Source organism: Diorhabda carinulata, chromosome 4 (assembly GCF_026250575.1).
Source record: "Diorhabda carinulata isolate Delta chromosome 4, icDioCari1.1, whole genome shotgun sequence".
Classification (NCBI taxonomy): Eukaryota; Metazoa; Arthropoda; class Insecta; order Coleoptera; family Chrysomelidae; genus Diorhabda; species Diorhabda carinulata.
The window spans coordinates 24,367,115-24,379,753 of NC_079463.1; the positions used below are offsets into that span (position 1 = coordinate 24,367,115).

Sequence of the window (12,639 nt, forward strand, 5' to 3'; positions counted from 1 at the left end):
TTGAAAGATTTAAAATTCTCTCTCTTCCTTTATTCATATTTCGTAAGCACGGTTTTCCAATTTCATAAAGGTCGTTGCACGGCTCTATATTTCACAAAGCAAAAAATGCACAATCACTTGCCAATTGAAATAATCTTTTCCCGCATTCCGTAATAATTTAATAGCATGTTTACTGGAAAGTACCTTCTATTTTTATAATTTTTGTCTACAAATTGTAACAATTTTTTGCATATCGTATATGATTACCGCACTTAACAACTAAGAAAAAGGATTTGAGATCCTAAAATTAGTCCCTCAATATTTATTTTTAGGATTAGATATTTACAATAATGGAAAAATTACTGTTAAAAATTTAATTTCCACTTACTACAATTTATATAATTAATCGTATTTTTCAGGATTTAAAAAATGAATCTTTGGTTACCTATATTTTAATGGGTCTATATAAAGCTAAAAAACCATTGAAATGTGAAAAATGTAAATTGAAAAAAAAGTCTGTATTAGGATTTTTATCTCATCAACGACAATGTGGTTTGACTTTAAGTGAGGCTCAGATCCCATGCGAGATTTGCGGCAAAAAATGTCTTCCATCTAGTATGCCAACGCACATGAAACAACAACACAAATCGGACAACGAGGATACGCCCAACAAATCCGATTCCGATTACTTTCACGTAGATCTCGATGCTCCTCTTAGTAAGAGGAGAGCTGCCAAAAAGTAAGTGAATCGAAAACAACGCAATTTCAACGGTTTTTCATGAAAATTTTTACACCTCGTATAGAAATACTCTTCGAGACACTTTTAATTTTTTTTCTAAATACTTTATTCACAAAAGACGATTGAAATGTTTTCTTAGACACTTTTCAACTTTACCAAAAGATTGGTACATAATCACCGAAGATATTGAGACATTTATCATATCTGTGGACATGCTTTTCAATATCATCTTCAAAGAAAATGCCGCCAATGAACAGAACTTGAAACCTCTGGAAATTCCATAAACAAAGCAGTAACGGTGAATCTGCGGTTTTGTTAACAATTCTGCTACTTGGCGGGAGCATCAACAATGGCGGACATGTTTACGTGGCTGTAGCACAACGCCGACTGACGCGAGAATGTTAATAATGGCGGAGTGGGTAGTGCGAGAACTTCGCAATTGTATACTGCGCATGTACGCTTACTTCTGCCCGCGTAGCGTCTGCATAAAGCTTGAACTTGAACAACAAAACATTATGACCGTTGGCGGGGCGTGCGGGATGAAAAACGCTTAACAATTTTTTAAAATCAAATTGCAGTTCAGGATTTGGTCCTGTCTGGACATAAAATATCACCATCACCGCAAATTCGCTTGTTAGGAGTTGAGGTAGTCACGTGGCCGATTTAGCCAAGGCAGCTTCACAAAAAGTAGGTGCTCTCTTTAAAATCAAAAAGCTTCAAACTCTATTCTTCTACAAGGTCCAGATTCGTCTATCTTTGAAATATTGCTCGTACATTTGGAGCTCGGCTCCTAAGCATACCCTGAAGATGCTGGACTCAATAAAGAATCGACGTTATAGGCGATCCAGAGTTGACCTAAAACTTGGACAGCTTAGAGCATAGAAGAAAGGTCGTTTACCTGACTCTGTTTTGTAGATGCTCTTCCGAGCTGTCCACCTAGAGCAGTATTTGTTAGCTCCACGCAATCGTGGCTTATGAACACCGAGTTCGACTGCAGATACTCAGAAATTCGGAACTCCCTTCTTTGGAGAAGTTCAAGTCTTTGGAATCAGCTACCAAGGCACCTTTTACCCGGACATTTTTCGTAATACTTAAACTTTTTGACTTTTTGTTAAAAAACTTCTTAGTGGACAAAAAATGCAAAGAAACTCAGGCATGATCACCATTTAGAGGGTTGATCTTCAAATTAATAAAACGAATTTGATTTTATTGAATTCAATTAAAACTAAAAGTTCATTGTGCCACATTCAACTACATAATTTGTTTCAATCGACAACTGGCATTCGATTAATAGAAACTTTAATTAAGTTGGAATTTCTGAAACCGTTGGACGATATTCCTACTGAACACACTATTTACACCAACACTCACAATTACACTGTCTTTTATGAGCGTTTCGATAACCAAGTTATTGTCTTCAGGGACTGAATGTAAACTAAAATGTAATGACTTGACTTACCTGTTTTATACTAAATTTTCCCATCAATAAACCTTCTCCCACGAAAATTCCACTGGGAAAAACCTTATTGGCGGGAATCTTCACATTCATTTCCAAAGATTTCCGCCAAGGAGTTTTTGCCCGCCGGAATTAATTTTCGCGGGAGAAGGTTACTGGTGGGAAAATTTATGATAAAACAGGTTAGTCAAGTTATTAGGTTTCAGCTTATTTTGAGTCTGGTGGTGGAGTAGCGGTGGTGTAAAGGGTGTATTCCGCAAATCTGTTTGGTGTTTCCAAATTCTTTGGTGTTAACGACCCTACACTTCTGTTCAATTCTTGTTTTTTGATAATACAAAAGAACAACAAGGTTGCGTTAAAGGTTTAACGCTACCATGGAGGGGGTTTAAAAGAATTGTTGCGTTAAACGTTTCACTCTCCTGGGGAGGGGGTATAGAAAGAGACAGATCGAGAGTGAAGCGTGGCACTCGAACGCATGCGCGTATATACCTGTTACAGGCCAGCGCAAGCGTTAGCAATGAATAGTGACCAATATTCCAACGCAACAGAGAGAGAGAGAGAGAGAGAGAGAGAGAGAGAGAGAGAGAGAGAGAGAGAGAGAGAGAGAGAGAGAGAGAGAGAGAGAGAGAGAGAGAGAAAGATACACAAAGGTAGAAAGTAGGAGAGAGAGTCGATAGATACCAAGCACATGCGCGTGGTATACCTCCACGAACTATTTTTTATTTCGTCTGTTTGTTCTAATTGATTTCGAAATGTTTCATTTCTGTCGAAAATTATTATTATGAAAAACTATTTTAGGGCATTGACTTTACTGGATCAATTTTCAAAAGGAGAAAAATTAGAACACTTCCGAGTAAGTTAATAACAACTATCCACTCGATTAAAATCAAATAATTCTTTTTTTTGTAGTTCTACGTTAAACAAATGGATTTCGATGATAACAAAAAGTTGGTAGCATTTCTAAGTAACGAATTGGAACAAAATAAATCGTTAACTTGTAAAGTAACCGGATGCGAATTTAAATCAGAAACAGTACCACTCTTGTTGGATCACATGACTACATGTCCTTTGAAATCAGATGATGTAAGTTTTATCAAACTTCGATCCCAGTTGAAAAGAATTTTCCAAAATTCAAATATAACCACACAACTTTTTTTCAATATCTGTCAGGTACCTATTTTGCATTCAAAAATCTTTTAATAAAAAACATCGACTAATTTTTGAGATGTATTTTGAAGTCACACATTTTTGCTCCCTCTTCCGAAGCTTTATGATGCCGTTATCGAAGAATTCCTCGGACAGTCATGTGCACACAAACTCCTCTACCTCGTCGATGATGTTGAATACTTCTTTCAGTGGGCCAATCAAGTGGTGGTCGAAGGGTATTAAATCCGGACTTTATAGAGGATGTTTTAGTATCTCCCACTCCAGTTCTGATAATCTATGGAGCGTTAGACGCACGTAACGACGGTTGCGCGTTACCCTGAAGAAGAATCGTACTTCGCGCTGTAATGCTCTTCCGTTTAGAACGATAAGCAGGTGTCACGTGTGCTTTCAGAAGAAAAGAGCGGTATGCAGTATTTATAGAACATTGTTTACGTACGGCTCTCCTAGTTATCTTTGGTTTGACTAGCACCCATTCTTCCTTATTCCTCTTGATTTCGGAAGTATATTAATGTACCCATGTTTCGTCTGTAGTGAAATCGTCCTCATGCACCTCGTATTACTTCAGCTAGCGGCGGCAAATTTCCAACCGCAAGTTCAACAATATGGGAACCCATCGCGCCGTTATTTTGCGATATTGAAACTTTTCGTGGATGATAGGCTCTACACTAACAATACTAATGCCTAGTTCAACCGAAAGTTTTCCAACATTCATCCCACGATCACTCCAAAATGAGTTATTCTACGCGCCGAATGTTGTCTGGTGTGATGTTATCGATCAAAGAATGAAAAACGGATTTTTTTCGAGTTGTGTCGGTATTTCCAGAAGGTAGCAAATATCTCCATATTATACAAATCAATTATTTGGAAAACTAAAGTGATTTCGGAATTTATTAGTGAAGATTTTTAATATTTGTTTCAGTACTACGCTTGCGACAAATGTTATTGTATTTGTTCAACGGAAGACGCGATAATTGAACATTTGAAATTAGTCCATGATCGGAAAGTCAAATCAGACATTGATTACGAGCAAAATAATAAAAGTAGCGATGAAGAGGACATCGAAACCGAAAATCTTCTGAGCAGCAATACAAGAACGAGTTTTAAAGGGAGAAAAGATCAGAATAATTGTAAGTATACACAAATAGTACACCGTACATCAAAATACAAAATCAACAATGTGACGTTTGACATTTTCATTACGCTCACATCCTGGTCACGCGTTCTATGCAGAATTAAGTGACGCATGCGTCAAGATGCTGATTGGCTCACTACGTTCCGCAATAATCGTGACGCACTGCATTCCGCACTCTCTGATGGAGCCCTACAAATAAAGTGAATTTGTTATTCTAATAAATTCAACCAAAGCAAAAATTCTTCTTCTTTGAAGTCCCAAATAGCGTGGAAAGCCATTTTGATACTCACAAATTCCCTTTATGGTAGAGGATTCCTTTAATGGTTTTAGCTGAGGGCCCCATATGAACTCAGTCCGGGCCTTGGTGTACTGATTACCTCAATTGCAGTCTATATTATCGATGTTTTTATAATACGGGCCTATATACTAACGTTTGAAATTTTTTTAGACAAGCCGTTGTTCATTCTTGAAACTAGCAGGAAAAATAGCAAAAAACTTACTTTATATTCGCACGCCTTCGAATTTACGTTTGAATTGTGAGTATTTCAAATTTTATAAATTTATACCCAAAGAGAATAGATAAGAAATTATCATTTTCAGCCTTCATGCTTCACAAGTCATCAAAGCATGGTAAAATCTAATTTTAAATAAACAAAAATTTTTCATCATAAAAAATCGAGAAATTATTTTTATATCTTTTCAGTAAGTTTTATCTTATTTTGTTCATTTTTTCAGCGCATTTGAGATAAGAATGAGATCAAAGGAAAAAACAAAAATTTCAACACATTTTTTTGCACAATAACAAATCCAAAAACTTTAAATTACACTATTTACCTCCGAAAACTACTCAAAAATTTTTATTTTTATCGATCGAGAATAAAAAAGAAATGAAATGTTACAAAAAAAACGAAGATAGGGAATTCTAACCTAACTCAAGTTTCGATTTTCTTTCTTTATGTTTTCTTTGTACCGTAACTTGAGGTTAGGTTATGTTAGGATTCCCTTTCTTCTTTTTTATGTAACAATAGCTGCTTTTCATTTTCATTCAAGTGAACTGAGACACTCAGAGTATTTTGTACTCAGATTATAACTGCTCAACGAATAAAAGGTGATCCAACCTTCTATTACTCGCAGCGAAAGAAACGACATAACTAAAATAATTTTATTACTAAGATTACTCACATGACTGTTTGCATTAATTTAGTACTTACTACTTGCTTATTTTGAAGACAAGATCTGACATTGTGATGTTTAACAATATTGTTTCTATCAACCTTGTCCTTGCGTCGGTTCAACTTATTTCATATTAGTTTTATATGTCTTTCGAAGTTAATAATATGACTAATTATTATCTATTCAACTGAATTCACAACGGGTGATAGCGACTATAGTTTATAATGCTTATTTAAAAGAAACATACAAATAATAATGAATTATTGTTATTTTAATAAACTATATCATTTTTTTAACAAGAAAACCTTCACATATATTTTTGACCACGCTTTGATGTCATTGGGGTCGCTGTGCAGTCTCTTAAAGTTTATTTTGGCTATCTTTGTTTAAAACGCCATTTTTTTGGAGTTGTATCTTTTTTCCACTCATCGATTTAATTGTATTTGATTGTAGTTGTCAGAAGCACTTCAGATCTAAAAATTTATTTGAAAATTTATATTCCAAAGGAATGCACTTGATTGATGAACAAATCGAACAATATTTGCCACCGTCGGATGTATCATGTGACGTTGCAAAAAAAATCGTTAATGGATTCGAAAATGTATATTATAGTGAATATAAATTCAAAAATTTTGAATTATTCGAAACGGAAATGGGAGACGGTAAGATATTTATTTCACAATTTCATTCGGTTATGTTTAATTATTCCAAACTTTCCTATAGGTACATAGTTAATCATTACAAATAACTCACCGTAATCGGAAATGCAGGGTGAAAATGAATGACATCTCCTGGATCACTGGGTTTATAATTACAATAAATACAATTTGTATCTAGAATACGTCTATATACAATTATATATAATTTTATATATCACTGTATATATCTATATACAACTATTTTATATGATTAATAATTATCTATATATATTTTATGTTTATCTGAGATTAGTATAAAACAAATCACGCTTTGTTTAATTGTACAGATTGTTTGTATACATCAATTCCTAAACTAGCTTTCAAATGTTTAACAATATTATGAGCGCAATTTTGTCCTCGTGTCGGTTCAACTTGGCTCATATTGGATTTTTATTTCCTTCGGGGTCAATAACCATAACAGACTGTCATGTTCGGATTGCAAAATAAATACTAATCTTTAAGGATTTCGTCAATATTACTTGCATCATCTTCAGCTATATCAAGCCACTGAGTTGGCGTCTAATAGACTGGAGTGTACTGATTCTAAATTTCATTGTTCATCTGAATTCCATTAGGAATTAGAAAATGTTGAAAAAAAGTGAGAGGATCTCTTCCACACCTCATTTTAGGTCTGTTGGCCAGTTTCTCTTTAGTCTTCGGTCGTCTCTTCCTGGCATCAATGGGTGGAATATGGGATTATCGTGTGACTCCAGCTTTTGGTAATGCATTTAGATTCACTGTTTTATGGTTTCTTGTAATGTTGCAATTAGAAGATCTTCATGCATCTTATGGTTTGAAACATACCAGGAGAGCATCAACCATTGCTCGCAGAATATCTTAGATTGCGCTCTTTGTGTAAGTCCAGATTGGAATGATGACTGTCTTGTACATTAAGATTTTATTTTCTAACGACATTTTTTATTTTTTGCCTAGCAATCAATACAATTCTTTCTTTTCGAGGTCTTTTCGGTTGAGTTTCTTTTTAATGTGTTTTCTACAGTCTAATTTGGCATCTAGCTGCATTCCTAGATATTTAATGCAAGATGATTGTTGAAATTCTAGAAAAATGCTTGATTTCTTCGTTCAAACTTTACAATATGTTCGCATAATCTTAGTTAATAGTTTTTCCTTTTTCAAGAAATTGATATTTTTCGAGTTATCAACGAAAAACTAAATACCATTTTTTTCTTTTTATTTTGCAATTTTTATTTGCACCAAAATCCTTAAAAAACATTTTTCTACGGATCATTACAAATCCGCTTATATTTTAAAGACCTTTATCTCTTTTTTTCACGTTTTTGAGCTTGTTGACTAGACTATTGCTCCGACGAAGCTTTCAACAAATTAACAAACTTATAATGACACAAACGATTTAAGCATTTATGTATCAGAAAGAGATAGAAGAGCACTCCACACCATAATTATAACTTTTTGGGTAGTGAAATATTTTGTAATAAGTTTTAGTAAAAATTGTTTTGTTTAGTCTTTTATCTAATATCTAAAAGACATCCTCCAAGTCTCTTTAGTTGTTATTATTTGTTATATATGTTTCAGCAAACGTGACTATATTCTGCGGAGGACCTGTCCGGAGTCTCTCTTGGTTACCAACTCCGTACACTTCATTAAACGAATTCCAAATATTAGCCGTTGCCATTGGTCAAGATTTCAACGGTACTTACCGGGTAGATCATAATTACTCTGAACGAACTTTGATTCAGTTCTGGAATTTCGGAATATTAAAAAATCGTGTAGATTTTCAAACACCTATTTTTGAATTAGGTATAATTTTCGATAATGGTCCGATATGGCATATGGAATGGTGTCCAACTGGTTGTTTTAATCCCGAAAATTCCGACAAAGGATCTAGAATGGGACTATTGGCTGTTGCCAGTTCGATTATGCCAGTAAACATTTATTCTATACCGTTTTTGAAAGAAGACGAAAAGTAAGTGTTAATTATTACTCAACTTAAGGTAAAGCGCAAATTGGGACACGTATAGCACGAGTGAGGCGACGCAGCACAGCACATAGCTTTGTAATCTAAAAAATTGAATACATTGACGCTAATTGACAACGCAACGCGACCTGACGCGTGAGCTCACAGATGTGTCCCGCTGTAGCTCATATACAGTTTGCTGTGCTACAAGTGTCGGTTACTAGCAAGTCTTTCGATTCATTCTGAAATCATTATCACTCATTTTAGTTGTAAATTGTTTACTGTTTTTTCTTTTCGATAGAATAAATCTGTTAGGTGATTTAAATTTCTTCCTCATCAAGGAATAAAACAACTTTTCCTCCTCAGCATCATCCGATTCTGATTCATAACTTCAAGTTCAATAAAAACAATTGTTTTTTTTTGATTATCAAAAATGTGAGACATTTTTGATGCCGGTTAGTCGCGAACTGCCAATCAAATCCAAATCCCACCGTTTCCTATTTGAAAACGCGTGTCTCACTATGCGGATCACCTCGTGTAGCATGTCACGCTATCTACCACGTGTCATATGCGTCCCAATTTGCGCCTTGCCTAATAAGAATTAGAACTACCGTTTATGCTCACCAGTAAACGCCAATGAGTCGCAGAGACAACTATAACCTCTCAAAATATTAAGATCATTTATAGAAGCCGGCAAACAAAAATTGATACTATAATGATCAAGGGGGTAATCACTGTAACAGCTGGTGAAGCTATATAAGTATAATAACTGGGATGTAACCGCTGTCTCCACTGTAATAACTGCAGGGTAACCACTGTAACAAATAAATCGATTCCTTCCTAGAAGTAGGAAGGCAGCTACTGACAATAATTCTCAAAATGTCAAAATGGTAAGAGAGTTATTCTATACCGTAAGTGAAAAAGAATGAGCCGTTGGCCCGAGTGAAAAAGGAATCGTTAAGAGACAATAATAAAAAAATTTAATTCAAAATTTACGAAACCGCGGTGATCCGAAGCCGATTTTTTTTTATTTCTTCCTGAGACGCACTTCTCTATATAGCTAAAAATTAATTGAAATCCTTGATGACCACGATTTTGTCGACCACTATTCAACATAGTGCTACATCAGTTTTTGCAATCAAAGTAAAAAAATCGCATTCAGCGCAGATTTTACTGATTAATTACTCGGATTTTTTTATATTTCAAGGTCAGCACTCCAACTTACATAATCCTGAAAAAGCAATAGGAGGGTTATATCCTCAAAATCCCTACTTTCAATTTTGCCAAATTCCCACTACGAAAACATTCATAAACTTACATCGCATTTCAGGCACTGGAACTTGGTTTTTCCTTCACATTGATTTGGACAGTGACATTTTGTGCTAATGGATTCAATCCAATGCTGTTTGATGCCATACCGTATGGTGGATAAGGGTTTGGTAGGCTTTTGCCCTTGGTGTGGTGCAATTCCATATGTGACAAGCAAACTTCGAGCTACATATCATCAAAATGCGAATAAAGAGTCTGTCTCTTCATTACATCCATTTTTACTCGCGAGTAACTCACTGTTCACCAACGAAACATCTAAAAAGTAGGCAAATATTGGCCACCACGCATTCTTGTACAAAGATTCGTAACAGCTTGATCACACTTATCTACCCCGTCTGTATGCTAGTTGTAGCTGGCAATCAATAAAGGTTGGGAATTGCTACTACAAACTTTTTTTATTAGACCATCGTGTTGTAGATGTCAAGTCCCAATTTTCAAAGTTGGTTGTTACCGAGAGATTATTATCGTTCCAGCGACATAAAAATACGTCGTCAGACATCCTGTAATCGCTGTAGACCCGTTATTCCTTTTTTAACTGGTTGACATCTTTTAGCGAGCCGTTCTCAAAACGGTTAGCCCTTATCGTACCAGTCGCATAGTAGCCTAACTGTCGCAGATGTTTCATCAATTACAACTTTGAGCTGGCAACTTCCCGAACTCAATGAGGGTGAGAACTACATCTCCACCTAATCTGAAGTCTTTTTCGTCAGAGCTTTTTCCCGTGTACAAACTAAAAGCCACCATGTAACCAGTACTGTCACACGAAGCCAAATTTTATGGGCTTTCCATAGTACGGAATCATGCTTTTGTCGACATTATAATGCTCATCTAGATCGTAATGTTTTATATATACAGTCTTTTATTCGGTAACATAGCACCCAAAATCACATAAATCTCTTCTTATATAACCGTCAATGACTTATTTTTCTGTCCCACATAGGGGTTTGTTAGGTCTATAATTTCTTCTACTAAATATTTGTGATAAAAGATCCTGATATATTTTAGGGGGTTTTTACAATTCTGAATTTCTTCAGACGTTGGTTGTGTGTTGTACTTTGTGGATGAAAACTTTTTTCTACAAAGTCGTCCTTTTCTTCTTGGTTTGTGACTTTTTAGGTGGATGATTCCGCGCTTTTACAGAAAAAAGGGGTCCATAATCTTCATCATCACTTTTAACTCAATGAAAATGATCACAAAGTTCCGGTATTTGATTAGAGCCCTAAAGATGTTTATGGCAGATTATTATCTTTATTTGCTTGAAAACATTGTAGTTTACATCTACTTTGTAGCAATTAGCGTCCCAAGTGGTTGACGTTAGCCTTATGCTCCTCATCAGACTTGTCACTGTCCTCATCAGACTTATTACTGTCCTCATCTGTAGCCTGACCACCTTGTTCAATAGGTGTTTTCAACATAAGGTTTTCCGCAGTCTCATCCTCACAAATCACACCTTAGAGCCCAATGTGCATGACGTCCGATTTATCGGACGACAGTAAAATCACACACATAAAAACCGAACCGACAATTTTGATATGAAAAAACCTTACGTACCACTGTGTTCCGCTATTTTGAAAAATGACAACTGACAAGCTGTTTGAAACGGGGTTGCCAGTGTAGGAAAACTACAAAATTAATTATTGTTTCGGTGAAATCTCCGAGCCGTTCGGAGATTTCTCGTTTATTGAAAATTCTTTTGCTGTTTGACCTAAGGGGTCAAGTATTCGTCTGGCTTGATTAAGCAACATCTGCATTTAGGATTTCATTGCACCTGAAAGAATTTTATAGTTTCAAGGTGCTCTATGAATATAATGAATTATGATTTTTTTATTATTTATTAGAATATTTGATAGTTGCTACTGCAAATTAGTTTCAAATTCAAAAGACGTTAAATTCAATTTTTTTCAGGGGTTTGTTTTATAAATTGAGTCCGGTAATCAAGTTACAGTTAATAGCAAAAGAGAGCGAAATGAAAAGAACAATTTTTGCTACAAAAATATCCTGGAGCAGAGTAAGTATTTTTTTATTGATGCTTAATCAATTTCTCTTCATTTGAGGATATATAATAAATTGTCATATTTTTCAAATTATTTTACTCTGAAAAATAAAAAACACCGCAATGATTTCTTTTATTTCAATGTTGTAAATTTTATGTAATAAAGGTAGAAATAACTCTTATATGTATAACTTTTTCCATTCTTTTTTACCAAGTGCTGTTATTTTTACTCCTCTCCATGTTGTCCCTCTTTTCTTTCAAGTATAGTACCAATTACTTTGTCCCATGCTGTTTCAAGTCCTTTTTTTCTTTTTACATAATTTTGCTTTCCATACTCTCTTCATTGGTCTCGAATCTTCCATCTTTCTAAAGGACGTCACTAACTTAACTATCTGTGCTCAATGGATTCCATTAGTGACCTAATCTCCAGATGTCCTATTTGGTAATTTGTCGAACCATTCTTTCCATATTTGCAGTTTGCAATGCACTACTTGTTCTTTTATTGGAATACAATGTTTCACAACCGTAAAATATGAATCGTCTTACTAAACACTTTTACAAGGGCCGGTTTCTTTTCAACCTGCGATAGGTTATAAATAAGAGACAAAACAATAATTTTATTACCAAAATATTAGTACGCTTATGGTTACTTTTCGACATAATCACTGAAGAGATGGAGACAAATGTCATATCTGTAGACAAGCTTTTCAATAACCTCTTCAAAGAAAGTTGACGCCAATGTAGCCTAACCGTTCAGTAACAATAGAGTACAAAGCAGACCTTGAAACTTCTGGAAATTTCGTAGACAAAGCGGTAATGGTGAATCTGCGGTTTTCTTTAACCATTCTATCAACTCGTTCAACCAGGTCATCTGAAACGACAGTTTTTCGTCCTTGACCATCTTCATCATGCACAATTACGGCCATCTTTAAACTTTCGATACCATTCACACACAACACCATCACTCATGAAGTTTTACCCATACACACAACCCATTCTCCAATGGATTTCTGCAACAGTACATACATATTTGCTAA

The 12,639-nt window shown here is 35.1% G+C and overlaps 1 protein-coding gene across 2 annotated transcripts in view; it reads left to right on the forward strand.

Moving 5' to 3' along the window:
• Positions 1–12,639, forward strand: part of LOC130893122 (uncharacterized) — a 31,625-nt gene that overhangs the window by 10,258 nt on the left and 8,728 nt on the right. For both annotated transcript variants that reach the window (XM_057798929.1, XM_057798930.1), the window contains exons 5-12: positions 399–718; positions 2,973–3,027; positions 3,084–3,257; positions 4,261–4,468; positions 4,922–5,009; positions 6,100–6,308; positions 7,899–8,289; positions 11,515–11,617. In XM_057798929.1, coding sequence (XP_057654912.1) covers positions 399–718; positions 2,973–3,027; positions 3,084–3,257; positions 4,261–4,468; positions 4,922–5,009; positions 6,100–6,308; positions 7,899–8,289; positions 11,515–11,617 — 1,548 coding nt within the window. The remainder of the gene's footprint in view (positions 1–398; positions 719–2,972; positions 3,028–3,083; positions 3,258–4,260; positions 4,469–4,921; positions 5,010–6,099; positions 6,309–7,898; positions 8,290–11,514; positions 11,618–12,639) is intronic.